At 49.8% G+C, this 27,681-nt stretch overlaps 1 protein-coding gene, 1 long non-coding RNA gene and 1 other non-coding gene across 12 annotated transcripts in view; 1 reads left to right on the top strand and 2 right to left on the bottom strand.

Annotated features, from left to right (window-relative positions):
- SRCAP (Snf2 related CREBBP activator protein) overlaps positions 1 to 18,603 on the bottom strand; it is a 45,287-nt gene extending 26,684 nt beyond the window's left edge. For 5 of the 10 annotated variants that reach the window (XR_012428804.1, XR_012428803.1, XM_045381540.2 and 2 more), the window contains exons 1-16: positions 18,287 to 18,603; positions 16,710 to 16,783; positions 15,497 to 15,759; positions 11,969 to 12,220; positions 8,003 to 8,188; positions 7,648 to 7,788; positions 5,323 to 5,545; positions 4,930 to 5,207; positions 4,206 to 4,299; positions 3,973 to 4,062; positions 3,016 to 3,189; positions 2,600 to 2,925; positions 2,337 to 2,514; positions 1,974 to 2,110; positions 1,406 to 1,575; positions 1,073 to 1,265 (exon numbers count right to left, since the gene is read on the bottom strand). Coding sequence is in view for 8 of the 10 variants with exons in the window: in XM_045381540.2 (XP_045237475.2) it covers positions 1,073 to 1,265; positions 1,406 to 1,575; positions 1,974 to 2,110; positions 2,337 to 2,514; positions 2,600 to 2,925; positions 3,016 to 3,189; positions 3,973 to 4,062; positions 4,206 to 4,299; positions 4,930 to 5,207; positions 5,323 to 5,545; positions 7,648 to 7,788; positions 8,003 to 8,188; positions 11,969 to 12,220; positions 15,497 to 15,550 (2,496 nt within the window). In the remaining 2 variants the exon portion in view is untranslated. Of the gene's footprint in view, positions 1 to 1,072; positions 1,266 to 1,405; positions 1,579 to 1,973; positions 2,111 to 2,336; positions 2,515 to 2,599; positions 2,926 to 3,015; positions 3,190 to 3,972; positions 4,063 to 4,205; positions 4,300 to 4,929; positions 5,208 to 5,322; positions 5,546 to 7,647; positions 7,789 to 8,002; positions 8,189 to 11,968; positions 12,221 to 15,496; positions 15,760 to 16,709; positions 16,784 to 17,280; positions 17,390 to 17,508; positions 17,582 to 17,992; positions 18,162 to 18,286 lie in introns of those variants that run through there. The other 5 variants (XM_015442221.4, XM_074026947.1, XM_005591674.5 and 2 more) reach the window with 4 other exon arrangements.
- Positions 4,388 to 4,516, bottom strand: LOC123570714 (small nucleolar RNA SNORA30/SNORA37 family). Its single transcript, XR_006694967.2, has one exon. It is a non-coding gene; the product is annotated as a small nucleolar RNA SNORA30/SNORA37 family (small nucleolar RNA).
- Positions 18,277 to 19,042, top strand: LOC135968884 (uncharacterized). Its single transcript, XR_010583900.2, has 2 exons — positions 18,277 to 18,611; positions 18,817 to 19,042. It is a non-coding gene; the product is annotated as an uncharacterized lncRNA (long non-coding RNA).
- Positions 19,043 to 27,681: the final 8,639 nt, after the last annotated feature.

The raw sequence follows: 27,681 nt of genomic DNA, 5'->3' as shown, positions 1-27,681 counted from the left end.
GGCCAAGGGGGACAGGGCGGATCATTTGAGGTCAGGAGTTCGAGACCAGCCTGGCCAAGATGGCGAAAACTGCCTCTACTAAAAATAACAAATATTAGCTAGGTATGGTGGCTTAGATCTGTAACCCCAGCTACTCAGGAGGCTGAGGCAGGAGAATCGCTTGAACCCGGGAGGTGGAGGCTGCAATGAGCCAGATCACGCCACTGTACTCCAGCCCGTGGGACAGAGCGAGACTCTGTTACAAAAAAAAAAAAAAAGGCCAGGCGCAGTGACTCACACCTGTAATTCCAGCATTTTGGGAGACCAAGGCAGGCGGAACAAGAGGTCAGGAGATTGAGACTACCCTGGCTAACACGGTGAAACCCCGTCTCTACTAAAAATACAAAAAACTAGCTGGGCGTTGTGGCGGACGCCTTTAGTCCCAGCTACTCGAGAGGCTAAGGCAGGAGAATGGCGTGAACCCGGGAGGCAGAGCTTGCAGTGAGTGGAGATCAAGACACTGCACTCCAGCCTGGGCAACAGATCGAGACTCCGTCCAAAAAAAAAAAACAAACAAAAAAAAAACACCGAATGGATGACTAAGATGAGGTCATTCAATCTGGCAATGGGTAGTCACTAAAACATTGCAGCTTGGCCGGGCGCGGTGGCTCAAGCCTGTAATCCCAGCACTTTGGGAGGCCGAGACGGGCGGATCACGAGGTCAGGAGATCGAGACCATCCTGGCTAACACAGTGAAACCCCGTCTCTACTAAAAATACAAAAACTTAGCCGGGCGAGGTGGCAGGCGCCTGTAGTCCCAGCTACTCGGGAGGCTGAGGCAGGAGAATGGCGTGAACCCGGGAGGCGGAGCTTGCAGTGAGCTGAGATCCGGCCACTGCACTCCAGCCTGGGTGACAGAGCGAGACTCCGTCTCAAAAAAAAAAAAAAAAAAACAAAAAAAAAACATTGCAGCTTGACAACTGAGTGAGTTCAGCCTGGCACTGACTTCCCTCTCCCCAAGGGTTTCCTGGGCAATGCCCAGGAATGGTTCCTCACCATTCCCAATACCCTGACAAACTGTTGCAGGCCCTACCTTGTGGAGGCGTTTGACAAGACCTTCATTATACTCTTGGCTGCCCTCAATCATGCCAGTTAGGGGATTAGAGAACCACTCCTTGAACTCGCGATGAGACTGGAAGACATGGGGCATCAAAAAGTGCATCAAGGACCACAGCTCCATGAGGCTGTTCTGCAAGGGAGTTCCTGTCAGGAGCAGGCGCCTCTGGCTGCAAAGAGACAGAGAGAATCAGAGGGAGGATGGTCAGCAGCTCCCAACCTTCTGAGCATTCTGATACATTCCTCAACCCAGGCAGCCCTCCCTTCAAGCCAAGTCAACCCTCCCATGAATCCCCATCTCCATCTCCACCTGTTAAAGTTGAGGAGTGACTGCCAGCGCTGTGACTTGAAGTTCTTGATGTTCTGCGCCTCATCCAGAATGAGATAGCGCCAATTCTTGCGGCGGAAGGCCTGGTGGTCCTGCAGCACCAGCTTGTAAGATGTGATACAAACATGGAAGGCATTGGGCTTGGTCCAGCCCTGAAGGATCAAAGACAGAAAGTAGCAGATAGTGGGATGAAAAGAAAAGAGAGCCAAGGGAAGACATGCTAAACTCCTCAAAGGACAGAAATCAGGTTGGAAGAAAAGAGAAAGTCCCAGCAAAAGAATGGAGCGACAGAAAGAGGAGGGGCCTGGGCATGGTGGCTCACAGCTATAGTCTCAGTACTTTGGGAGGCTGAGGTGGGAGGATCTCGAGTCCATGTGCTCAAGGTCAGCTTGGTTAACATAGACCCATCTCTATCTTTGCAAGAAATTTAAAAATTAAAAAAAAGAAAAGAAAAGAAAAGAAAGTGGAGGGAAAGGAATTCAACTGAAGAAAGGGCTTAAAAACAAAGGAGGCATCCATGGGGAGAAAGTGACCACATGAAAGATCGAACCTGCCGCTTGAGCTTCCTCTCTTTCTGGGCTCCATAGTAAGTGAGGATTTTAAAGCTGGGGCACCACCGTTTCAACTCCATTTCCCAGTTCAACATCACACTGGTGGGAACAATGATTAAATGGGGACCCCAGTTACCTGTTTGACAAAAAAATGAGAGATGGTAAGGAAATGTAAATTCTGTGGTTCCGACTCCTCAGTTATAACCCTGACCACCCTTTGGCCCTTCCTAGGAATCCCTCCTCTCTATACAGTTAATGACCAGAGTCAATGAAGCAGGAGTTAATGAAGCCGGAGTCATCACTAACAAGCTCCCCAGGGAGCTAGACTAGGGGGCACAAAAGAAGGGGCCTTGCCTACTTACCTTTCTCACAAGCCAAGTGGGCAAGCAGGGAGATGGTCTGGATGGTCTTCCCAAGCCCCATCTCATCAGCAAGAATGCCATTAAGCTTCTTCTCATACATGGTAACCAGCCAGTCTAGGCCAATGTGCTGGTACTCCCGGAGCTGGCCCCGCAGAAGCAGGGGGATGGGCGTCTTTACCTGGCACACAATGGAAATAAGGCATTTATCATGGAGACATGAGAAAAGTCAAGACAAGAAAGGAGAGGCCAGAACCTGGGGATACCTGGGTAGTGGCCAGCGTGTAACCCTTGGGCTGGAGACTTTCAGCTGCTGCAGCAATGTCAGTAATTTCTTTCTTTGGACCTAGAGTAGTGGTGGGCCCTGGAGTGGGAGGCCCGCTGCCCGCATCTGCCTCACTCCGCTCTTCATCCCTGGCAAGCAAGTACTCCACCCCAAAATCATCATCTTCCTCCTCTTCATCTGCTTGGCTCTGTGATTGGGCATCCTCAGACTCTTCAGACTCAGATTCCTCTGATGCTGAACTTCCACTTGTTTCTTCCTCTTCTGAATGTTCATCTTCCTCATCCTCACTCTGGTCCTCCACAGAGTCTAAAGTGTAAGACCAAGGCTTACTGCTCACAATACCTGCTCCTCCAATGGCCACCCTCCCCGGCTCCTGCTTCATGACCACATATTCACCCGACTGACTGCTACTATCCTCCTGAGGAGCTTCTTCTGCTTCCACGGCCCCCTCTGGTTCACAGTCAGAGCTATTAGCATCAACCTCATCTTCATCCTCATCATCACTGCTCCCAAAGCCTGGGGCATAGGCTCCTGCATACTGCTGCAATAGCTCCTCCATGGAAAGCTCACCTGGAAGAGAAATAAAAGCGAAGCTTTTGGCTACTCGGAGGGGAGGGAGACGGGGAGGTCTGAGTGGTACCAATTAATTTTACCTAGGTCTCTGTAGATACTGCTAAGCCCCGGTCTGAGGGGAGGCAAAATAGCTTACCTTCAGCATCAGCTAGCAAAACCAAGCCCCACAACCTGGGGGAGGTACCATGGGAAGTGGGAAGAACATTATCAACCTGGTGAGCCTCTCAAGGTCCATGTCAGATACTGCCAATATCTTCTTACATTAGCTCTTCCCTCCATTTCACTCCCACATCACCATTTAAACTTCCATCATAATCACTCATCACTTTCTTTTTTTTTTTTTTTTTTGAGACGGAGTCTCACGCTGTTGCCCAGGCTGGAGTGCAGTGGCGCAATCTCGGCTCACTGCAAGCTCCGCCTCCCGGGTTCCCGCCATTCTCCTGCCTCAACCTCCTGAGTAGCTGGGACTACAGGCGCCCGCCACCGCGCCCGGCTAATTTTTTGTATTTTTAGTAGAGACGGGGTTTCACTGTGGTCTCGATCTCCTGACCTTGTGATCTGCCCGCCTCGGCCTCCCAAAGTGCTGGGATTACAGGCTTGAGCCACCGCGCCCGGCCACTCATCACTTTCTAATCATTATTCGTTTACAAGTCTGTCGTAGTCATTAGACACAGAGTTCCTCCAGAGTGGATACAAACTGCCTTATTCATCTCTTTATCCTTGGTACTGCACAGGGCAGACACCAAGTGGATGCTTAGTAAAATGTCTGGTGAATGTCACCTTCTCGAGCCAACTCGCTCAGCTCCACGGCATGATCCACCTCCCCTTCCAACTGTTCCTCAGCTGCTATAGTGTCCTCTTCATCCTCCGCTAGGAAAGAGACAGAAGCAGGATCAACAGGGATAGAGGCTAGAGGCACAGGACACAGTCCAAATGAAACAGATGAGAAAGCCTGAAAGGTTAGGTCCAGACAATTCATTAAGTGGCAATAGGACAAACAGAACAGCCCTGACCTTCCTCCTCATTGGCAGTAAACTCTTCATCATCTTCATCTGGATGCCAAGGCCGTTTGTTGCGCTGTGTGACAGCAGAGGGTGGGGGCTTTACCTGTATGGCAAAAGATAAAAAAGGAAAGGGTCTAAGGTTAGAGTAGCAGAAGAATGGCACAAACTTGAAAAAGATGTCACAGGAAAATCTCTATCCCATTGAGTGACAGCTGCCACTGGTACAATCCCAGGGCAAGAATACAATCAAGGGTTTTCTCTCAGCACCAACTACCAAATCCTGGCCCCATCGCCTGGGGAAAGACCTGTGAAAGTGCCAGGTAACAAAGAAAGGTACCCAACATATCTCCATGCACTTGGGACATATGGAGAAAGAGAAAAGACTTAAGGGTACCATGCCAGCTTCCAACCTATAAGGCCAATGAGGCAATATTAGGGCACGTTCAGAGAAGTGGCAAGAACAGTCAGAGCAAGTACTTTTTCAAGACCACATAGCAATTTAAAGAGTAAAGTACAATACACTCCTCCACGATAGTGCCAAAACCTGCCAATCATAAAATGCAACTTGCCCCAAACAGATTCTTCCCCAGTTATCCCCAAAGAAGAGCCCAAATGTCCATCACTAGGCAGAACTCTCAAAACCCATAACCAACCTCATAGCCCTGAACTCAGACCCTGAACCTCTCCCTCTGCTCCCCCTCTGAACCCTCCCCTCTGCTCCTTCTGCCTATACCTCCAACACCTGAGGGGGCTCTTCTTCAGCACCTTCTTCAGGCCCATCTCGGGTGTCACTATCATGAGATGAGGGGGTTTGAGAGGGGCTGGAAGGCCCTTCCAGTAGTTGAGGGGGAAGGGAACGGAGCAGCTCTTCCAGTGGCAATTCTCCCTCACGGCGAAGCAGCTCAATCTCACGCCTCTGGGCCTCTGCATCATTGCCCTCCTGTTGTTCTTCTACCTCAATCGTTTCCTCATCATCCTCTTCCTCCTCCTCTTGGGGTTGAAAGTCCCCATCTATAGCAGGAGAACAAGGTCACAAAGTCCACGGGCCCTGCAAGCCACAGGGTGGGTTTTTCAGCTCTGGAAAGGGTACACGAGGAAGAGTAACAGGGCCAAAGAGAACACACACCTTCATCATCCAGGCGGGAAGCAGGGGGTGGAGGACTGGAGGCAGCTGAGGAAGAGCCGAGGCAAGGGGAAGAGCCTGCTTTGCTGCAGGCTAACGGCTGGTTGAGGCTCTGAGACAGAAGGTCCGAGTACTTTTCAGTTTGCCCGACAATGAAGTCCAAATGCAGGTCCAGGGCTTTTTTGCGCTTTTCCTCAAGCCGGGACTGTTGCTTGAATTGCACCACCTGCCACAGATGTGAAAGGGACTGCTCACCAAGATAACCATTTATTTAGGTACTTTTACCCGATGTTTAGGGAGGCCTTCTTTAACCAGATCCCGGGCTGGCCTCCTAGGAGAGTAAGGCTAAATAACCTTCGGGACTTATTATGGTCTAAAGGAAACACAAAGGGAGCATGCAGGAAGAAGAGCCAGCTTAGCCTCAGTTGGAGGGAAGATTTGCAATCTGATTTTTTTTTAAGAGATGAGGTCTCGGCCGGGCGCGGTGGCTCAAGCCTGTAATCCCAGCACTTTGGGAGGCCGAGATGGGCGGATCACGAGGTCAGGAGTTCGAGACCATCCTGGCTAACACGGTGAAACCCCGTCTCTACTAAAAAATACAAAAAACTAGCCGGGCGAGGTGGCGGGCGCCTGTAGTCCCGGCTACTCGGGAGGCTGAGGCAGGAGAATGGCGTAAAAACCCGGGAGGCAGAGCTTGCAGTGAGCTGAGATCCAGCCACTGCACTCCAGCCTGGGCGACACAGCGAGACTCCGTCTCAAAAAAAAAAAGAGATGAGGTCTCACTATGTTGGCCAGGTTGGTGTCAAACTCCTGGGCTCCAATGATCCTCCTCTGCCTTGCCCTCCCACATAGGTGGAACTACAGGCATGTATCACCACACCCAGCTGGAATTGGATCTCAAAAAGTAGGCAGGTGGGCTGGGCACAGTGACTCATGCCTGTATTCTCAGCACTTTGGAAGGCTGAAGCGGGAGGATCACAGGAGGTCAGGAGTTCGAGACCAGACTGACCAACATGGTGAAACCCCCATCTCTACTAAAAATACGAAAATTAGCCAAGCTTGGTGGTGGGCGCCTGTAATCTCAGCTACTCGGAAGGCAGAGGCAGGAGAATTGCTTGAACCCGGGAGGCAAAGGTTGCAGTGAGCCCAGATTGAACCACTGCACTCTAGCCTGGGAACAAAGCGAGACTCCATCTCAAAAACAAAAAAAAACAGGTAGGTGAAGCCAGGCATGGTGGTTCACACTTTGGGAGGTCAAAGCGAGAGGATCCCTTGAGCCTAGGAATTCAAGATTAGCTTGGTGTGTAACAGCGAGACTTTGTCTCCACAAAAAAATATTTTTAAGCCAGCTGCGGTGGCTCACGCCTATAATCCCAGCACTTTGAGAGGCCGGGGCAGGTGGATAACCTGAGGTCAGGAGTTCAAGACCAGCCTGGCCAACATGACAAAACCCTGTCTCTACTAAAAATACAAAAATTAGCCAGACATGGTAGCACATGCCTGTAATCCCAGCTACTCCGGAGAGTGAGGCAGGAGAATCACTTGAGCGCAGGAGGCAGAGGCTGCAGTAACCCAAGATTGCGCCACTGCCCTGGGTGATGGGGCGAGACTCTGTTTCAGAAAAAAATTTAAAAAAAAAAAAAAAAGGAAATTTAAAAAAATTTTTCTTAATTAGCAAGATGTGGTAGCACGTGCCTGTAGTCCCAGATACTTGGGAGGCTGAAGCAGGAAGATCGCGTGAGCCCAGGAGGTTGAGGATGCAGTAAGCCGTGATCGTACCACTGCACTCCAGCCTAGGCCACACAGCAAGACCCTGTCCAAGACAACTAAAAAATAGGTAGCTGTTCCCTAAGTACACGAGAAAAAAGGCATTCCCAGCAGCATAAAGTCCATGTGTAAATGGCCAGAGATATACAAAAGAAAGACGGGTGTGGAGTGAAAGGGAGAAGGAAAGAACATGGCAGGAGGCAAGACCGAGAATATAGACGGAATCCAGGTAGTACTTAAGAAATAATTACAACTTACTATATGGGCAGTGAGAACTTTGGCAGAATTTAAGCATGTAAGTGGCACAAATACATTTTAGTAAACACATGCTAAATGCCCTGCAAGGGACAGGTGGCCTAGAGCTGTCAAGGAGAACTATTAACAATCCCCAAAGAAAGAACTCATTTTTGCCACTATACTTTTTTATCCACACAACATAATCATCATTAGAGTTGCCTGAAATTATATTTACTCCCTCAAGAAGTTTTGATAATTCCTACTACCATGCCATCTACCAGTCTAATCCAAGGCCATTTCCCTTTCCTGATCCCCACTGTCCACCTTCTCCACATTGCTCCAGAACTGCCTGACATCCTTGGCCATGGTGGAAGCGATTCGACGTAGCTTGGCCTGCTCCTCCCTCCGGGCCCGTTCCTCTTTCTGCCGCTGCTCCTCGTGGTGCCGGATCACCATGCGCACCACCTGTGGGAATGAAAACCCAGGGTGAAAACACTCAAAGCCAGACTTCCCCACCCAAAGGCAAAGAAAATAATCAAGGCCAAGAAATCTGGAAAGTCAAGAGCTTGCCTCTTAATGCCTACATCATTCTGTTTGGTCACCTTCCAACTAACCCACCTTTCAACGGAAAGCACAAACCTGAAAAGGAAAAGGAAGGCAGTCCCAGTGGAAGACCTACCTTACGGGCCACACCCCGTTTCCAACGGCGCTCCTGAGCAAAGTCAGCAGAGAGCCACTGCATCTCTTCGCACAGATAGTCCCAGTGACCTTTGGGGCGAGGGGGCTCTGGCACCTTAGGCAGCCTCTTCAGTGACCAGAAACCCTCCTTCCGCAGCTCAGCAATCCGAGTCTCGATCTCAGCCTCCTAATCAGGGAGAGCCAGATCAATCAACAGTTCTAAACACACAATCCGTCTCACTGCCACGGCTGAATTCCTGAACAATAAGTGGGCTGATTGTGTTATGCTTATGCTTAGTCCACATACCAAACCTACAGGCAGGTACTATACTCTCTTCAGAAGAGGGAAAATAGATCAGGGAGATTAAGTGATTTGCCCAAGATCACACAGCTAGAAAGTAATAGAAGATGGCAATCAAAAATAGGTCTGAGGACTCCAGACAGCAAATTTCATGCGCTTTCCATTATTTAACACAATCTCCACACCCCATAGACATAGAAGAGACTTTGGAAAACATATCCCAAGGGGAGCTTCCCAGAGGAGTAAGGAACACATACTTCCCTCTTGATTCTAGATACAAGGGATTATCATCATCATAGAATTCTACTTAGAGTATGTTCATGATGCATTAAGCTTAGAAATACGCTACAACTGGCACACTGTTGTTTATAAAAATACTACTTTTGTAAAAATGCATGTGTTTATGTAAAAAACATGAAACATTATACATGAATTGTTTAACACTGGTTAGGTGTAAAAAATTGGTCATTTTTACTAAAGTTTCTACACTGATTGTCTTTTATAAAAAAAGCATTTAAAATATTTTTGACAGAGACGACTCAAAAAATTCAGGACAACTGCCTTATTTCTTTTTCTGAATCTCACTCAGAAATCTGAGTGAGATTTTTCTGGGTCTCACTCTGTTGCCTAGGCTCAGGTTATCTTCCCAACTCAGCTGCCCAAGTACCTGAGACTATAGGCACATGCAACCCATGCCCAGCTAATTTTTTTTTTATTTCTCGTACAGACGAGGTTTCACGATGTCAAGGCTGGTCTGGAACTCCTGGGCTCAAGCAGTCCGCCTGCCTGGGATTCCCAAAATGCTCAGATTATAGGCAAAAACCACCACACCCAGCCTCTGCCTTTGTTATTCTGTCCTCTCCTGATAAAAACTAAATCAGGGCCGGGCGCGGTGGCTCAAGCCTGTAATCCCAGCACTTTGGGAGGACGAGACGGGCGGATCACGAGGTCAGGAGATCGAGACCATCCTGGCTAACACAGTGAAACCCCGTCTCTACTAAAAAATACAAAAAAAAAAACTAGCCGGGCGAGGTGGCGGGCGCCTGTAGTCCCAGCTACTCAGGAGGCTGAGGCAGGAGAATGGCCTAAATCCGGGAGGCGGAGCTTGCAGTGAGCCGAGATCCGGCCACTGCACTCCAGCCTGGGCGACAGAGCGAGACTCCGCCTCAAAAAAAAAAAAAAATAAAAAAAAAATAAAAAAAAAAATAAAAATAAAAACTAAATCAGAGAAAATAACAGCCAGAGATGAGACAGAACTAAATGGCCTGATAGTGAAGGAAACATCAAGACAGACGTGCATATTAGACCAGCTGCTCTCAAACTTGAGCAGACACCAGAATCATCTAGAGGACTTTTAGAAACAGATTGCACTCACGCCTGTAATCCTAGCACTTTGGGAGGCCAAGGTGGGCAGATCATTAGGTCAGGAGATCAAGACCATCCTGGCTAAAACAGTTAAACCCCGTCTTTACTAAAAACACAAAAAATTAGTTGGGCGTGGTGGCAGGCGCCTGTAGTCCCAGCTACTCAGGAGGCTGAGGCAGGAGAATGGTGTGAACCCGGGAGGTGGAGCTTGCAGTGAGCCGAGATCATGCCACTGCACTCCAGCCTGGGCGAAAGAGCGAGACTCCATCTCAAGAAAAACAAAAGAAAACAGATTGAGGCCAGGTGGAGTGGCTCACACCTGTAATCCCAGCACTTTGAGAGGCCGAGGCTGGCAGATCACAAGGTCAACAGATCGAGACCATCCTGCCTATATGGTGAAATCCCGTCACTATTAAAAATACAAAAAATTGCTGAGTGTGGCAGTGCACGGCTGTAGTCCCAGCTACTAGGGAGGCTGAGGCAAGAGAATCACTTGAACCCAGGAGGCAGAGGTTGCAGTGACCCGAGATTGCGCCACTGCACTCCAGCCTGGAGACAGAGCAAGGCTCCATCTCAAAATAAACAAATAAATAAAATAAAATAAAATAGGCCGCGCATGGTGGCTCACGCCTGTAATCTCAGCACTTCAGGAGGCTGAGGTAGGCAGATCACGAGGTCAGGAGATTGAGACCATCCTGGCCAACATGGTGAAACCCTGTCTCTACTAAAAATACAAAAAAATTACCCAGGCTTGGGGGCGGGCGCCTGTAGTCCCAGCTACTTGGGAGGCTGAGGCAAGAGGATGGCCGTGAACCTGGCAGGCCGAACTTGCAGTGACCTGAGATCGTGCCACTGCAGTCCAGCCTGGGTGACAGAGCGAGACTCTGTCTCCAAAAAAATAAATAAATAAAATTAAAAAAAAAAATAAAAACAGATTGCTGGGCCCTACCCTCATAGTTTCAAATGGGTCAGTGGGTGAGGAGTACCGAGAATTTGTGTTTGTTGTTTTTTTTTTTTTTTTTTGAGGAGGAGTCTCATTGTTACCCAGGCTGGCGTGCAGTGGCATCATCTCAGCTCACTGCAACCTCTGCCTCCCTGGTTCAAGCAATTCTCCTGCCTCAGTTTCCTGAGTAGCTAGGACTACAGGCCTGCACCACCACGCTAGCCTAATTTTTGTATTTTTAGTAGAGACGGGGTTTTGCCACGTTGGCCAGGCTGACTTCCGGTGATCCACCCACCTCAGCCTCCCATAGTGCTGGGATTACAGGCATGAGCCATCACGCCTGAAAGAGAATTTGTGTTTTTAGTAAGTTCCAGGTGATGCTAATGCTGCTGGCCGAGACCACACTTACCACTGGATAAATGTAACACACTGCAGGACAGAAATAAGTAGAAACCAGTAAATCTTAAGAGCATCACAGCTTACAAAGTGCTTTCATGTCTATTTTCTCCTTTTTTCCCTTTTTTTTTTTTTTTTTTTTTTTTTTTTGAGACGGAGTCTCACTCTGTTGCCCAGGCTGGAGTGCAGTGGCGCGATCTCGGCTCACTGCAAGCTCCGCCTCCCGGGTTCCCGCCATTCTCCTGCCTCAGCCTCCTGAGTAGCTGGGACTACAGGCGCCTGCCACCGCGCCCGGCTAATTTTTTGTATTTTTAGTAGAGACGGGGTTTCACTGTGGTCTCGATCTCCTGACCTTGTGATCCGCCCGCCTCGGCCTCCCAAAGTGCTGGGATTACAGGCTTGAGCCACCGCGCCCGGCCTTCCCTTTTTTTTTTTTGAGACAGGATCTCACTTGGCTGCTCAGGCTGGAGTGCAGTGGCATAATCATGGCTCACTGCAGCCCTGACCTCCTGGGCTCAGGTGATCCTCTCAACTCAAGCTCCTGGGTGGCTGGGACTGCTACAGGCATGTGCCACTATGCCCAGATAATTTTTTGTACTTTTTACAGAGATGGGGTTTTACCACATTGCCCAGTCTGGTCTTGAACTCCCGAGCTCAAGAGATCTGCCTGTCTCAGCCCCCTAAAGTGCTGGGATTACAGGTGTGAGCCACTGCACCCGGCCTTGCTCCTATAATTTAAACCTCCTAATAGCCTACAAATTATTATATCATTCCTTTTTTATTTACAGCAAGGAAAATGAGACTCAGTATTCAAGCAATCTGCTCACAATCATATACGTTAAGGCAGAACCTATACCCTAAATCCATGACAAAAAAGAAAAGAAACCTAAAATACTCAAGAGAATGTGGGAGTTTAGTGAAGATGACTCCCAAGAATCTTCATGAGCCTTCCTAATACGTACATGCTTGGCCTGTTCCGCGATTTCGGCATGGCTCTTCTCCCACTTCGGGCCCTTGTTAGCCAGGTCAGCAGCCTGGGATAAGCTGAACCCCTCCAGGGGCACTGTGGCACCATCTGGGGGTCCTGGAGGTCCATCCAGGGAGGAATCTTGAGCTATGTGCTGAGGGGAGATGCCGCCTGCCCCACTAGAGGCTGGGGAACTGGATGAGGCAGGGGACACAGGATTGCTGCCTGTCATGCCGTCCGACACCATCTAGAAAAGTGGAAAACGATGGCAAAAATAAATGCTTAGCACTGTGCTGAGTGTTTCAGGTACATTATTTCATTCCATCTTCACAAGAAAAAACTACGTAGAGTAATGTGTAAATCTTATTTTCATAAACACAAACGTTTGGGATAAAGTTTTAATAAGGGACTCCGATGGCAAAGCCAAGTTTATACATGCTTGACATGAAAGAATTATGTCCTGACATTTACACAGTCCCCAAACTTAAAAACATGTATATATGTATGTATATGTATGTATGTGTATATGTACGTGTATATATATACACACACACACACAGAGACCCATATAGGCCGGGGATGGTGGCTCACAATTGTCATCCCAGCACTTTGGGAGGCCGAGGTGGGTGGATCACCTGAGGTCAGGAGTTTGAAACCAACCTGGCCAACATGGCGAAACCCCGTCTCTACTGAAAATGCGAAAATTAGCTGGGCATGGTGGCGGAAGCCGTAATCCCAGCTACTCAGGAGGTTCAGGCACAAGAATCGTTTGAACCTGGGAGGCGGAGGTTGCAGTGAGCCGAGATCGCGCCATTGCACTCCAGCTTGGATGACAGAGTAAGACTATGACTTGGGGGGGAAAAAACCCACACACACACACACACACACACACATATATAGCATGATTTCAAATTCTGATCCTTTCAGAGCCTCAGTGATTTCATTCACATAAACAACTCCCTATTTTCCCTCCATTTTCACAAGTGTGGCAAATTCACTTATGCAATAAATGTAAGCTACCACTAAATTCAACAGCCACCAACAAAATCCCAAGCCACCTTAACCTCTTCACTGGACAGGCAAGGGCTGGAGGCATAGCCACTGTTCTCAAACACCCAACACGTCACTTTACAAGGTACTCCAAAAGCATTAAGAAATGGAAGCCAGGCTTAGTGGCTCACGTCTGTAATCCTAGGACTTTGGGAGGCCAAGGCGGGTGGATCATGTGGTCGGGAGTTCCAGACCAGCCTAACTAACATGGTGAAACCCCGTCTCTCCTAAAAGTACAGAAATTAGCCAGGTGTGGTAGCGCGAGCCTGTAATCCCAGCTATTTAGGAGCCTGAGGCAGGAGAATCGCTTGAACCAGGAAGCAGAGGTTGTAGTAAGCCGAGATTGTGCCACATCTGGACGGACGGGCGGATGAAAGGAAGGCAGATATGGCTGGGCACGGTGGCTCACACCTGTAATCCTAGTACTTTTTTTTTTTTGAGACGGAGTCTCGCTCTGCCGCCCAGGCTGGAGTGCAGTGGCCAGATCTCAGCTCACTGCAAGCTCCACATCCCGGGTTCACGCCATTCTCCTGCCTCAGCCTCCCGAGTATCTGGGACTACAGGCGCCCGCCACCTCGCCCGGCTAGTTTTTTGTATTTTTTAGTAGAGACGGGGTTTCACCGTGTCAGCCAGGATGGTCTCAATCTCCTGACCTCATGATCCGCCCGTCTCGGCCTCCCAAAGTGCTGGGATTACAGGCTTGAGCCACCGCGCCCGGCCCCTAGTACTTTTTGAGGTTGAGGCAGGTGGATTACCAGAGGTCAGGAGTTCGAGACCAACCTAACCTACATGGTGAACCCCATCTCTACTAAAAATACAGAAAATTAGCTGGGCGTGGTGGCGGATGCCTGTAATCCCAGCTACTCAAGAGGCTGAGGCAGGGGAATTACTTGAACCCAGGAGGTGGAGGTTGCAGTAAGCCGAGATCGTACCACTGCACTCCAGCCTGGACAAGAGTGAAACTCTGAGCCAGGCGCAGTGGTTCACACCTGTAATTCCAGCACTTTGAGAGGCTGAGGCGGGTGGGGATCACAAGGTCAAAAGATCGAGATCATCCTGGCAAACATGGTGAAACCCCACCTCTACTAAAAACACAAAAATTAGCCAGGTGTGGTAGCGTGCACCTAGAGTCCCAGCTACTCGGGAGGCTGAGGCAGGAGAATCGCTTGAACCGGGGAGGTGGAGGTTGCAGTGAGCCGAGATCATACCACTGCATTTCAGCCTGGTGACAGAGCGAGACTCAAAAGAAAGAAAGACAGAAAAACAGACAGAAAGAGAAAGAAAAAGAAAAAAAGAAAGAAAAGAAAGGAAAAGGAAGGAAAGAAGGAAGGAAGGAGAGAGAGAGAGAGGAAGGGAGGGGAAAAGAAAAGAAAAGAAAGGAAAGGAAAGGAAAAGAAAAGAAAAGGAAAACAGGCCAGGTCCGGTGGCTCACACCTGTACTCTCAATACTTTGGGAGGACGAGGTGGGTGGATCGCCTGAGGTCAGGAGTTCAAGACCAGCCTGGTCAACATGGTGAAACCCCATCTCTACAAAAATATAAAAATTAGCCAGGTATGATGGTGGGTGCCTGTAATCCCAGCTACTCGCGAGGCTGAGGCGGGACATGTGCTTGAACTTGGGAGGCAGAGGTTGCAGTGAGCTGAGATCGTGCCATTGCACTCCAGCCTGGGTGACGGAAAGAGACTCCATCTCATTAAAAAAAAAAAAAAGAAAGAAAAGAAAAAAATGGAAAACAAAGTCCTACTAAAATGTGGATATTCAGGGAATTCACAAATTCACTCCAGGACATAAGCCTTACACTGCGCCACTCAAATTCCAACCTCAGCTAAACGACAAGACTGTCACAAATTTCCCCAGTTTCTCAGGAAAATTATAACTATCAAATTTATAAACACGAAAAGCTTACTGTACTGCTTACTTTAGCAACACATATACTAAACCTGGGAGGATACAGAAAACATCAACATGGCCCATATGCGAGGATGACGCAATAAAGAAATCCTTTTTATAAAACATTTTAAAAAATTAAAATAAAAAGAAAGCTGACTGTACACACACCTAGATGTATGTTTAAAAGCCATGCTTTTTTTTTTCCTACCCCACACCCTTCCTTGGTATGAGAAAGGAATGAACACTACACATCATCCATAGGCTTATCCTACTCCAGTTCTGATAGAAGTTAAACTATTCTCAAAGTGTATGGTCTTAAAAGCATGGTGCCCAGACCTCCATTTCCAACCTAGCCTAATTCAACCTCTTTCAGGTAATGAGGAGTTTTTGCACTCTTGGACATATTACACTAATGTTAAATGGAATGTGAGTATCCAACAGACCTGACACACTACAGCCCAGCCCCCTGAGTACCAAAGATTCTCCAAAACTCTCCACAAATATTCCCGTCACATTTCTTCTGCCTCACACCCAACAATCCACAAAGCAGAAGCAGAGAAGGACCTCTCCCCACTTTCAAACCTGTGTCTGTAGGACTGGGAGCTGAGGGTGAGCAGGGGAGGGGCTGCTCTGCATGGTCCCACTCCCAGGCTCCTCCTTGGATGCCTGAAGAATGACTGGGTCGTTATCACCACTGCTGCTGGCCGAGGGGCTGGCGTCCGGCTGCAGGGCATGCTGGGAGCTGGCCTCATTCTGGGCCACCGGCCACCGGGACCCGCCTTCCAGGGCCCGGGGCCCACCAGGGCGTCCCAGCCTCCGCTCAGGTCCACCAGCCTCTGGAGCACCTAAATAGGATAAGAAGAAGAAGAGAAATGCAGTTAAAGGGGATGCAAAATTATTTTTAAAAAACCAGAAATAACACTGAATAAAGAAAAACACAGAAATTACAGGTTACATTTCTTCAGCACTTAATATGTATGAGATACTTTTAGTACTTGTTTGATGTATTCTATAATCCTCACATCTACCTTAAAAACCAAGTGCTGGCCGGGCGTGGTGGCTCACACCTGTAATCCCAGCACTTTGGGAGGCCGAGGCAGGTGGATCACGAGGTCAAGAGATCGAGACCATCCTAGCTAACACGGTGAAACCCCGTCTCTACTAAAAATGCAAAAAATTAGCCGGGTGTAGTGGCGGGCGCCTGTGGTCCCAGCTACTCGGGAGGCTGAGGCAGGAGAACGGTGTGAACCCAGGAGGTGGAGCTTGCAGTGAGCCGGGATTGCGCCACTGCACTCCAGCCAGCGTGAGAGCGAGACTCCATCTCAAAAAAAAAAAAAAAAAAAAAAAACCAAGTGCTTCTCACAGCATAACAAATACTTATTTCCTCCTACACACAACGGATAAAGCCATGCAGAAAGGATTCCCAACCTAAATGGAGCTTACATTCTAATATAATCTGTTTTATAAGTAAAAAAGTTTTAAAACCTTATGATTTGCGGAAGGTCACACAGTAAAAAAGTGGTAGGAGGACTTCAATCCACATAGTCTTAATGCCAAAACCATGGAAAACCTGCTATTCTTCCTGGTAGAGCCAGGTTGACCACGTTTTCCTTAACCCACAGCCTCAGTTCTGTTGTTGCACTGCTATAATCAAACCCTCCACAGAAAAATCACATGCAAACATTCCCGTGTTTCTCTAGAGTGAAAATCCCCAATACTGACCTATAATTGCTTTCATTATCTCAAACATTTCTCCCATTAGCATCAGCACACAAAATGGTAGCAGATCCCTCACCTGTGTGAGCTGAGACCACACCTCCTGTGAAAGTCTGCACTTCCACGGTGCCGCCGTACTGAAGGGAATCACACCTGAAACAGAAGAACAGTGAGGAACTCTTCCACATTTGCCAACATCCATCAAAGCGTATTATTTACTCCAGTTTTTTTGAGACGTTTAAACATACCCAAATCAGTTCAAAGACTAGAAACAGAAAAACAACAGTAGGAAAAGCACATATTTCAGGGAAATGCAAATCATGTTTTGTGAAGACGAATCCTGTTTTGCGAATTCTGTAGGGACATACGATCCTGCCTGGGGGCAGGAGCAGGAAAGGAGTTAAGCAAGAAAGTTCAAAAATTTTAAGTGTGAAGGCTCCAACCATAGAATGGAAAACAAAACCAAAAAAATTACAGCAAAAAAAAAGCTGTCACATCCAGAGCCTCAGAAAGGTGCTACCTGCCTGCGTGTCTTTCCAGTGAGGGCTGGACGCAGAAATGAGAGTGGAACTCCCGGGAAGAGTCAACAAACATGCAGGTGACAGGAAAATCCGCCCAGGATTCAGGGCAGGGCACTGTGAATCCCATACCTGCGCCATTAGACACTTCCCCAAACACAAGAACCACAGCAAATGGGAGACTCAGGAGCAGTCAAAAGCGAGAAGCCGCACTGCCAAGAACCACGCGCCGGAAACAGGCAGTGTGAACCCGCAGGAGGCCCGGAAATGCTTCCCCTGTGTTTAAGGAAATTCCTAAACCACGGTGCCGCCTTTGATTCACTCCCTCCTCCGCCACACGTTCCCAAGACCCGAGCTCACCAGAAGCCAACAAGCCTGAACTCTTGACTCCAGGTTTCGTGACCGTCTCCCTAGCCCTCCTGGCGGACTGACCTCGCGTGACCCCTGACCTCTGCCCAAGTTGCCACTAGCCCTGCGATAGCCCCGCCCCCTCCAGACTCCCACCCCACCCAACGTGCGCGCCGGGCGGGGGAGGGGCCCGCGCGTGCGCGGCTGGAGGCGGAGAGAGCCGGCTGCGCGCACGGCCCGGGGGCTCCCGCCAGAACCCGAGCCCACGCACACAAGGGTCGCGGGGCTGGGAAGCCCCTCATCCGAGCCCGTCAGGGAGCCCCCCCCCCGTCACCCGACCGCGAAAGGCTGAGAGAAGGGAGGGTTCGTGCCACCAGGTCCTGATGCCCCGGCTGGATGTGGTGGGCGCGCGCCCCGACTACTCGTCCCACGCCCCCCTTCCTCTTCCCGCGCGCCCCTGACGGGTGACTGGGTTGGTGGGCGGGCAGGAGCGCACCTGGGTCCGTCCTCTCAGGGCTCGCTCGCTCGCTTGCTCAGGCACGCGTGCGCAGAAGAGCGGGAAGGGAGAGGAGACGCGGGGCCCAGCGCCGGCCGGCCTGACCCCCTCACTCTGTCTCTATGGGCGCGCGCCGACAGCCTCGCGCACCGGCCCCGGGGCCCCGGCTGAGGGTGCGCGCGCAGCACCCCGGGAAGGTGGGAGGGGAGGCGGTGGCGGAAAGATGCGCGCGCAGTCAGTCGTCAGGGGAGGGGGAACTGTGGGACGTCCGCCATCTTGTCTCCCTCTCCTTACCTGCGTCCTCGGGGGCGTGCGCACCACCCCCCCTCCCGCCGAGGAGGGGGGAGGGCTCCCTCTTGGCCACCGCCTTTGCGGCCTTTAAACTCCCCTGGAGACTGCAGCTACTGCCACCGCCTTGCCTCCACTGCCTCTTCTCGGAGCACACAGATGCGGACGGTGGGTAGGAAAAAGGGCAGACGCTACTCCCAGCGAACCGCCGCCGTCGCTCCCGAGGCCTCACCAAAATGGCCGCCGCCGTCTCGGCCGCCACCACCACCACCACCGCCGCCACCGCTCGCTATCGCTACCGTCGGCGCGGCCCGTCTTCTCGCGAGAGACAGTAACTGGAGGGTGGGGGTACGGGGAGGCTCGCGTGCTAGCGTAGGGCGCCGCCCGGCGCGCAAGGCAGCCTGGGAGGTGTAGTCTCCCGGTGGCTGCGCGCTCGCCCCTCCTCGGAGCGCCTTTACTGTCTGCCCCTAGAGCTACCTGGGGGCTGCATTGCGGCTGCCAGCTCGGACCACCGCCACCTCCCTTTTTATTTACAGATCACCCAGTGAGCTGAAACAAGTTAGCAGTGGAACCTGGGCTTCCCAGTTCCCAGGGCAGCCCACTTCTGTAGCGCTGTTTCGTTTTACACGAGGATGGTTTCCTGATAGCTTTCAAACACCTTTGCCATCTATTCGAAAACGTTCTAGGTTAAGAACTCCTTTGAGAATCTGATACTTTTACCACAGAATAGAACAATAAATAACAGCTACCTTCTACTGACACTACTTTATGCATTGATTATTTCTTCTAATCCTAACAATGCTCCATTTTACAAACGAATTGAGGCTCAGGCGTTAAACACAGTGACAGATCCTGAAGTCAAGATTCCTAGCCAAGCAGTCTAAGCCACAAGAATGCACTTGCTGTCACAAAATTTTACCACCTAAAGCCCGCCCTAAAAGGCCAGATTAGGAAGCCCTGAGAAGCTCCCCTTCCTCCATTCAGTTTAGCTCTTCCCTGCGAAGAGGATTGTTGGTCGTGTTTTACAGATGAAGTTTGAGTTGAAAGAAAAGTGGATGATGCCTATATTTTCTAGACCCTCCTCCCATCACCCCCAAAAGAGGGGATCCCAGGCCAGAGTCTGAATGAATTGGCCCTAGCCTTGTGCCATTAACTCCTTGATATGTGACCTTGAGCAATTAACTTCACCTTTCTGAGCTTCAGTTTCCTTTGTAAACTGAGGATAGAGTTGCTGATGTAAAATTGCTTTGAAAGATCTGAAGGGCCAGGTGCGGTGGCTCACACCTGTAACCCCAGCACTTTGGGAGGCCAAGGCAGGAGGACCACTTGAGGCCAGGAGCTCAAGACCAGCCTGGGCAACATAGTGAGATGTTCTCTCTACAGTAAATTTAAAAATTTTAAAGTATGGAAAAAAAAAAAAAAAAAGCTCTAAAGGACCACCTAAATGCAGAGTGTATTTCACTATAATTCAGTGTCTCACATCCATGATCTTAAGGTCAAGGTTAGCCTTCTGGTGTGCTTTACATAGTGTTTATTTATGTATGTATTCATTTATTGAGATAGTCTTGCTCTGTCACCCAGGCCGGAGTGCAGTGTCACAATCTTGGCTCACTGCAGCCTCTGCCTCCCGGGCTCAGGCAATTCTCATGGCTCATCCTCCCAAGTAGCTGGGATTACATGTGTGCACCACCACACTCAGCTAATTTTTGTATTTTTAGTAGAGACAGGGTTTTACCATGTTGCCCAGGCTGGTCTCAAACTCCTGACTTCAGGTGATCCACCCACCTCAGCCTCCCAAAGTGCTGGTACTACAGGCTTGAGCCACCACGCTTGGCCGGTTTACATAGTGTTTTAATGTTCTGGGTATTAATAATACTTCAGGAAGCCAGGCACGGTGGCTTACGCCTGTAATCCCAGCACTTTGGGATGCTGAGGCAGGTGGATCACCTGAGGTTGGGAGTTCGAGACCAGCCTGACCAACATGGAGAAACCCTGTCTCTACTAAAAATACACAATTAGCCAGGCGTGGTGACGCGTGTCTGTAATCCCAGCTACTCGGGAGGTTGAAGCAGATAATTGCTTGAACCCGGGAGGCGGAGATTGCGGTGAGCCAAGATCACGCCATTGCGCTCCAGCCTGGGCAACAAGAGCAAAACTCCATCTCAAAAAAATAAAAAAAAGAAAAGAAAAAATACTTCAGGCAAGAGAATGACGTCTCCAATGTACCATAGGTCCCACCATTCCCAATTGTCTTGCACCAGGCAACTTAACAAATTTGTCATATCTGGCACCTAAAGGCAGTTAAACTTGTGACCTCTTGTTCATACACAAGCATGTCAACGAGCATGTTCTCCTAACCAGCATTTCCTCTGCCTGTTTCCTGTCTGGCCCTGTGCTGCGTGCAGTGGGAGAGACAGGAGGGAAGATGGCACAGTCCCTGCTCTTAAGAACTTAGTCTCGGCCGGGCGCGGTGGCTCAAGCCTGTAATCCCAGCACTTTGGGAGGCCGAGACGGGCGGATCATGAGGTCAGGAGATCGAGACCATCCTGGCTAGCACGGTGAAACCCCGTCTCTACTAAAAAAAAAAAAAATACAAAAAAACTAGCCGGGCGAGGTGGCGGGCGCCTGTAGTCCCAGCTACTCGGGAGGCTGAGGCAGGAGAATGGCGTAAACCCGGGAGGCGGAGCTTGCAGTGAGCTGAGATCCGGCCACTGCACTCCAGCCTGGGCGACAGAGCGAGACTCCGTCTCAAAAAAAAAAAAAAAAAAAAAAAAAGAACTTAGTCTCATTGTGGGATAAGCTGTGAGCTTGGTAAAAGGCATGGCAGTGCTGTGGTATCTCAAAAGAAGAGTGGTCAAGGAACTCTCCAAGGGTCAGGTTGGATACCCAGTGGGGTATCAGGGAAGGCTTCCTAGAGAAGTATCATTTGAACCTGACCTTGAAAAATTTAGGCATGAAGGCAGGCACTCCAGGAATATGACACAGCCTCCACAAGGCTCATGGCTCAGCGGTGGGGGGAAGGGGGACAGTGAATCAGCTTGTGCCCCAGGCTGGAGTACAGTGGTGTGATCATAGTTCACTGCAGCCTCGACCTCCTGGGCTCAGGTGGTCCTCCCACCTCAGCCTTCCAAATAGCTGAGACTACAGGTACACACCACCAGGCCCGGCTATTTTTTATTTTTTTGTAGTGAAAGTGAGAGGTCTCTCTATGTTGCCCAGATTGGTCTTGAACTCTTGGCCTCAAGCAGCCCTCCTGTCTCAGCCTCCCAAAGTGCTGGGACTACAGGCATGAGCTACCACACCCAGCCCTAGCCTGTCTTCTTTATGAGGGAGCAGGTTAAGTCACTGTTGGAGAGATCACCTGGCTCCAAGTGGCTAGGGCCCAGCATGCCAGGCTAGGTTTGGGGCATTCGCTTGGAAGTGACAGGGAGCTATTGAAAGTTGTTAAGCAGGCCGGGTGCGGTGGCTCAAGCCTGTAATCCCAGCACTTTGGGAGGCCGAGACGGGCGGATCACGAGGTCAGGAGATCGAGACCATCCTGGCTAACACAATGAAACCCCGTCTCCACTAAAAATACAAAAAAATTAGCCGGGCGTGGTGGCGGCACCTGTAGTCCCAGCTACTCGGGAGGCTGAGGCAGGAGAATGGCGGGAACCCGGGAGGCGGAGCTTGCAGTGAGCCGAGATCGCGCCACTGCACTCCAGCCTGGGCGACAGAGCGAGACTCCGCCTCAAAAAAAAAAAAAAAAAAAAAAAGAAAGTTGTTAAGCAAAAGATTGGCATGACCCAGGCTGGGTACGGTGGCTCACGCCTGTAATCCCAGCACTTCGGGAGGCCAAAGCGGATGGATCGTGAGGTCAAGAGATCGAGACCATCCTGGCCAACATGGTGAAACCGCGTCTCTACTAAAAATACAAAAATTAGCCTGGCGTGGAGGCGTGTGCCTGTAGTCCCAACTACTTGGGAGGCTGAGGCAGGAGAACTGCTTGAACCCGGGAGGTAGAGGTTGCAGTGAGCTAAGATCACACCACTATACTCCAGCCTGGCAACAAAGCCAGACTCTGTCTCAAAAAAAAAAAAAAAAAAAAAAGATTGGCATGACCCATGTTCCACTTTACAAAGGGTGATGTATGTAACAAGATGCATGGAATGTCTGTAAGACTGGAGACAGGGAGGATACCAGCAGTCACCTGTGTGTAATGGGAGCTGTTGGCCAGAAGGTGGCAGTGGAGATGGGGGGAGAGACTAAGAAGGAAAAATTAGCAGAACCTGGCCGTTGATTGCTAGTGATGATGATCCGCTAAACATCGTTCCTTCTGTGATTCCAGTCTTTCCCAGGCTCCTCCCACCTCCCTGGCCACTCCATTTCTCCCTCACCCCACAGGACACTTCTGGACCCCTCCATCAGTTGGTGGGGCTGCTAAGGATTCTTGCCTCAACTGCCCCCTCTCATCCAAGTCCTCAAGGGCTGAGGCAGATACTGTGAAACTAATGAAGCTTCAGCTTCCAGGACTTCTCCCTTTAATGGACCTTCCATTGCTATTAGTGTCTGGGGGTTACAGAACCATCTAGGTGAGGTGGAGAAGCCAGATTGTAACCAGAAAGCACTCCCATATAAGCATTTCTGGTGATTTGCCTAAAGACATCTCAGGGGAAAAAAGGGTCGTTAATCTCTAAGGCTCCAGTAACTTTTCATGATTTCCATGTTTATTCCAACCACCATCTCTTAAGTCAAGACTAGCCCCGGCTCAGAACCCTCTAACTCCTGGAATCCTCCTGCAGGAGGCTCCCTAGGAACCTTGGACTCCTCCATCCAAAAGTAAACTCACAGCCAGGTGTGGTGGCTCACGCCTGTAATCCCAGCACTTTGGGAGGCCAAGGCAGGCAGATCGCCTGAGGTCAGGAGTTTGAGATCAGCCTGGCCAACATGGTAAAACCCGGTCTCTACTAAAAATACCAAAATTAGCTGGGTGTGGTGACTCATGCCTGTAATCCCAGCTATTCAGGAGGCTGAGGTAGGAGAATCACTTGAACCGGGAGGCAGAGGTTGCAATGAGCAGAGATCACGCCACTGCACAAAAAAGCCTGGGCAAAACAAGGCTGGGCGTGGTGGCTCATGCCTGTAATCTCAGCACTTTGGGAGGCAGAGGCAGGTGGATCATGAGGTCAAGAGATTGAAACCATCCTGGCCAACATGGTGAAACCTGTCTGCTAAAAATACAAGAATTAGCCGGGTGTGGTGGCAGGCACTTGTAGTCCCAGCTACTCGGGAGGCTGAGGCAGGAGAATTGCTTGAACCTGGGAGGCGGAGGTTGCAGTGAGCCAAGATCGCATCGCTGCACTCCAGCCTGTGACAGAGCGAGACTCCGTTTCCAAAAAAAGGTGAACTCACCATCTGAACCACAAAACTTGCTCCTCCTCCCTCTGCTCTGAGGAGATGGCACCATCCATTCAGTTGCTCAAGCTAGAAATGTAGGCATCACTTTCCCTTTTCCTCATGCCCCACATCCAGACACCAAGTCCTGTGCATTATATCTTAAACATTTCTCCATTCCTTCTGTTTCTCTTCACTCCTGTGAGAGATCCTAAGCCCTTGATGATTTATAACCTGAAGAATGGCTGGTTTGAAACTTCAGCAACACCACCATGGTCTCCAATAGCTTCCCCGCCCCATTCTTTGACATGGATAGTTGATGTTTCTCAGTCTTATGTAAAGTGCTATGCAAATGAAGCTTCCAGATGAACTGCGTCCTCCAACCTCCTGCTTTCTTCCATCCCAACAGCTGCTCCTAACCCCCCTGGCAAGTCAAAAATCTGGATCTGAAGCAGTCTGTACCACCCTCCTAATGAATCTTTGTGTGGCCAGTCTCTCCTGCCCCACCCTAGTTCCCATGTAGTATCCATTGCAGTGGGAGAATCGGAACAAGCATTTGAGAGCGTGACATAATGTTAGGGACGGGCGAGAGCAATTACATAATAAAGCAGGTAGAGAGGGGCAGGGGAGGGGCTCTTTTAAACCAGGGGATCTCTGGTGAGGTGGCAGTTGGATGGAGACCTGAAGAAGACATCTCCACACAGCAGCCAGAGGAAACTTGTCTCACCGCAGATCAGACAGAGTCGCTCTCCTCCTCCAGGTCCTTTCATGGCTCCTGTGAAACCCCTTTCCGAGGCCCCTGGGCCCTGCGTGATGAGCCCTTGGCAGATTCTCCAGCCTCATCTCTCCCAGTACCCTGCACTCCAGCCACTGCTGTCTCTCTACAGGTTCTTTTCTCTGTTCTGGACTTTCTCACACTTGCTTCTCTCTTTCCTTCCACGCAGTTACAACCTACACATCCTTAGTCCTAGGACAATGTCACTGCCTCCAGAAGCCCTCCCTGCCCTCAGACTACACTGTATCTCCTGTAACAGTCTGTGCTTTTCCTTCCTTCCTTCCTTCCTTCCTTCCTTCCTTCCTTCCTTCCTTCCTTCCTTCCTTCCTTCCTTCCCTTCTTTCTTTTTGCTTCTCTGCACTCTACAAATAATTCCTTGGGTTTAGCTCTGTCTTGCTCACTTCAGTGCATGCCCATCTATGTCCATTGTCTGGGGGAGTGCCACGCACATCATAAATATCAACACTTTGGGCTTGGTTGATGCCTGCATGTTGCATGATGGCAATAAATCACATGTGCTTTTTTTTTTTTTTTTTTTTTTTGAGACAGAGTCTCTCTCCCTCACCCAGTCTGGAATGCAGTGGTGCGATCTCGGCTTACTACAATCTCCACCTCCCGGGTTTAAGCAATTCCCCTGCCTCAGCCTCCAGGGTAGCTGGGATTACAGGCACACACCACCATGTCCAGCTAATTTTTTTGTTTGTTTGTTTGTATTTTTAGTAGACACAGGGTTTCGCCATCTTGGTCAGGCTGGTCTCAAACTCCCAACCTCAGGTGATCCACTCGCCTCGGCGTCCCAAAGTGCTGGGATTACAGGCGTGAGCCACTGTGCCTGGCTACTATGTGTTAAATTCACTCAAGAAGTATAGTAATGACAAGCACTAAGCACCAACCTGTGTATTTACATGAATGAACTCACTTAATTCTCACAATTATCATATTAAATAGATTGTCGGCCGGGCGTGGTGGCTCACACCTGTAATTCCAGCACTTTGGGAGGCCGAGGTGGGTAGATGACCTGAGGTCCGGAGTTCGAGACCAGCTTGACCAACATGGAGAAACCCCATCTCTACTGATAATACAAAATTAGCTGGGCATGGTGGCACATGCCTGTAATCCCAGCTACTCAGGAGGCTGAGGCAGGAGAATCGCTTGAACATGGGAGGCAGAGGTTGCGGTGGGCCGAGATTGCACCATTGCACTCCAGCCTGGGCAACAAGAGTGAAACTCTGCTTCAAGAAAAAAAAAAAGATTACCATCCTCCTTTTATAGATGGTAAAAAGGATGGTTTAGTAACGTGTCGCAAGTTACAAGCTGATAAAGAACAGCACAGGGACTGCTGTCAACCCAGAGGGGCTTCACTCATATTTGTGCTTTTTTTTTTCCCCCCAAGAGATGGTCTCACTCTTTGCCCAGGCTGGAGCTGGAGGGCAGTGGTGGGCATCATAGCTCACTTTAGCATCAAATTCATGGCTCAAGTGATCCTCCTGCCTCAGCCTCCTGAGTAGCTGAGACCATAGGTGCCAGCCACCATGGCTGGCTAACTTGTCTTAAGAGATGAGGTCTTGCCATGCACAGTGGCTCATGCCTGTAATCCCAGCACTTTGGGAGGCCGAGGCAGGTGGAATCACCTGAGGTCAGGAGTTGGAGACCAGCCTGGCCAACATGGTGAAACCCCGCCTCTACTAAAAATACAATAAAATGGCAGACGTGGTGGTTTGTGCCTATAATCCCAGCTACTTGGGAGTCTGAGGCAGGAGAGTCACTTGAACCCAGGAGGCGGAGGTTGCAGTGAGCCAAGATTGCGCCATTGCACTCCAGCCTGGGTGACGAGCAAAACTCCATCTAAAAAAATACATAAATAAAAATAAAAAATATATATAGAGAGAGATGAGGTCTTGCTATGTTGCCCAGGCTAGCCTCAACTCCTGGCCTCAAGCAATCCTCCTGCCTTGGCCTCTTTCAAAGTGTGGGGATTATAGGCATGAGCCACTGTGCCCAGCTACATTTGTGCTGTTAACTGCTGTGCAGTACAGCTTGTCAAATCCAGGTCTACCATCTGAGTCCATCTACCATGTGCCAGGGATTATTCTCGGCACTGGGGAGATAATGTTGGGAAAACAAACAAGTAAAACACTCAAGGTTTCAGTTTTTATCAAGCTTACATTCTTGGCGGGATAAGACAAAGAACAAACATATAAATAAGTACGAATATAAAATAATGATGGCTGGCTGGGCGTGGTGGCTTACACCTGTAATCCCAGTACTTTGGGAGGCTGAGGTGGGCAGATCACAAGGTCAGGAGTTCGACACCAGCCTGGTGAATATGATGAAACCCCGTCTCTACTAAAAATACAAAAATTAGCCAGGCATGGTGGCAGGCACCTGTACTCCCAGCTACTCGGGAGGCTGAGGCAGAAGAATCGCTTGAACCCGGGAGGCGGAGGTTGCAGTGAGGCAAGATCATGCCACCTCCACTGCACTGCAGCCTGGGCAACAGAACAAGACTCTGTCTCAAAAAAAAAAAAAAAATTAGGCAGGCATAGTGGCCCCCGCCCGTAGTCCCAGCTACTTGGGAGGCTGAGGCAGGAAAATTGCTTGAATCTGGGGGGTAGAGGTTGCAGTGAGCCCAGATTGTGCCACTGCACTCCAGCCTGGGCGACAGAGCAAGACTCCATCTCAATAAATACATAAAATACATAAAATAAAATAATAATGGCTGATATGTGTTACGAAAAAATAACGTGGGGTGGATGAGCTCGGGTGAGGGGCAGAAGAGGTGCTATTTTAGACAAGATTGTCTGGGAGGGCCTCTCTAGTGTGGTGACATTTAAACAGAGATGCTTTGGGGAAGAGCATCCTAAGCAGAGGTAAATAAGTACAAAGGGGCCAGGCACAGTGGCTCATGCCTGTAATCTCAGCACTTTGGGAGGCTGAAGCAGGTAGATCCCCTGAGATCAGGAGTTCAAGACCAGCCTGGCTAACACGGTAAAAACCCATCTCTACTAAAAATGCAAAAATTTTCTGGGCCTGGTGGCGAGCACCTGTACTCCCAGCTACTAGGGAGGCTGAGGCAGGAGAATCACTTGAACCCAGAAAGCGGAGGTTGCAGTGAGCCATGATCATGCCATTGCACTCCAGCCTGGGTGACAAGAGCAAAACTCTGTCTCATAAAATAATAATAATAATAATAATTGCCAAGTCCCTGAGGCTAGACCCAGCTTATCCTGCCAGGAACCCACCAGGAGACTTC

The sequence above is a fragment of the Macaca fascicularis genome, chromosome 20 (assembly GCF_037993035.2).
Source record: "Macaca fascicularis isolate 582-1 chromosome 20, T2T-MFA8v1.1".
Lineage (NCBI taxonomy): Eukaryota > Metazoa > Chordata > Mammalia > Primates > Cercopithecidae > Macaca > Macaca fascicularis.
Note: the sequence above shows the minus strand (reverse complement) of the source record. Positions and strands in the feature narration are given on the sequence as shown.